Genomic DNA, 675 nt, shown 5'->3' with positions numbered 1-675 from the left:
GTCGGCGTCGGCGTCGGCGTCCACGCAGCGCAAATGGCAAATTACTCGGCCGACTACTCGACCAGTCTCGCGTTAGCCGGTAATCATCTGTTGACCACCGCGACCACCGCCGGGCACAATCTCCTTCAAGACACGTACAAATCGATGTTGCCCGGGGGTCCGCCCGGTTTCGGTCTCCACCATCACGCGGCCGCGACGGCGAGCGCGGGCGCCGGTGCCGGTAGCCCGCAGGGCAGCGGCGGTGGCGTCGGCGTAGGCGCTGGCGGTGTCAGCCAAGCGCCCTCGCCGCGCTCCCAGAGACGGTACACCGGCCGTGCGACCTGCGACTGTCCGAATTGTCAAGAAGCCGAGAGACTCGGCCCGGCCGGCGTGCATCTCAGGAAGAAGAACATCCACAGCTGTCACATACCCGGTTGCGGTAAGGTCTACGGGAAAACGTCGCATCTGAAGGCCCACTTACGGTGGCACACTGGTGAGCGACCGTTTGTTTGCAACTGGCTTTTCTGTGGCAAGCGGTTCACACGTTCGGATGAGTTGCAGCGGCACCTTCGAACCCACACCGGCGAAAAGAGATTCGCCTGCCCGGTCTGCAACAAGCGGTTCATGCGCAGCGACCATCTCGCGAAGCACGTCAAGACCCACAGCAGCAGCAGCAGCAGCAGCGGCAGCAAGGGC

At 63.9% G+C, this 675-nt stretch overlaps 1 protein-coding gene across 1 annotated transcript in view; it reads left to right on the top strand.

Moving 5' to 3' along the window:
- Positions 1 to 675, top strand: part of LOC108571220 (transcription factor Sp9) — a 27,081-nt gene that overhangs the window by 19,488 nt on the left and 6,918 nt on the right. Inside the window, exon 3 of the mRNA XM_017933220.1 lies at positions 5 to 662. Coding sequence (XP_017788709.1) covers positions 5 to 662 — 658 coding nt within the window. The remainder of the gene's footprint in view (positions 1 to 4; positions 663 to 675) is intronic.

This window comes from Habropoda laboriosa, unplaced genomic scaffold, assembly GCF_001263275.1.
Source record: "Habropoda laboriosa isolate 0110345459 unplaced genomic scaffold, ASM126327v1 scaffold57, whole genome shotgun sequence".
Classification (NCBI taxonomy): Eukaryota; Metazoa; Arthropoda; class Insecta; order Hymenoptera; family Apidae; genus Habropoda; species Habropoda laboriosa.
This window is presented reverse-complemented; position numbering and strand designations above follow the sequence as displayed.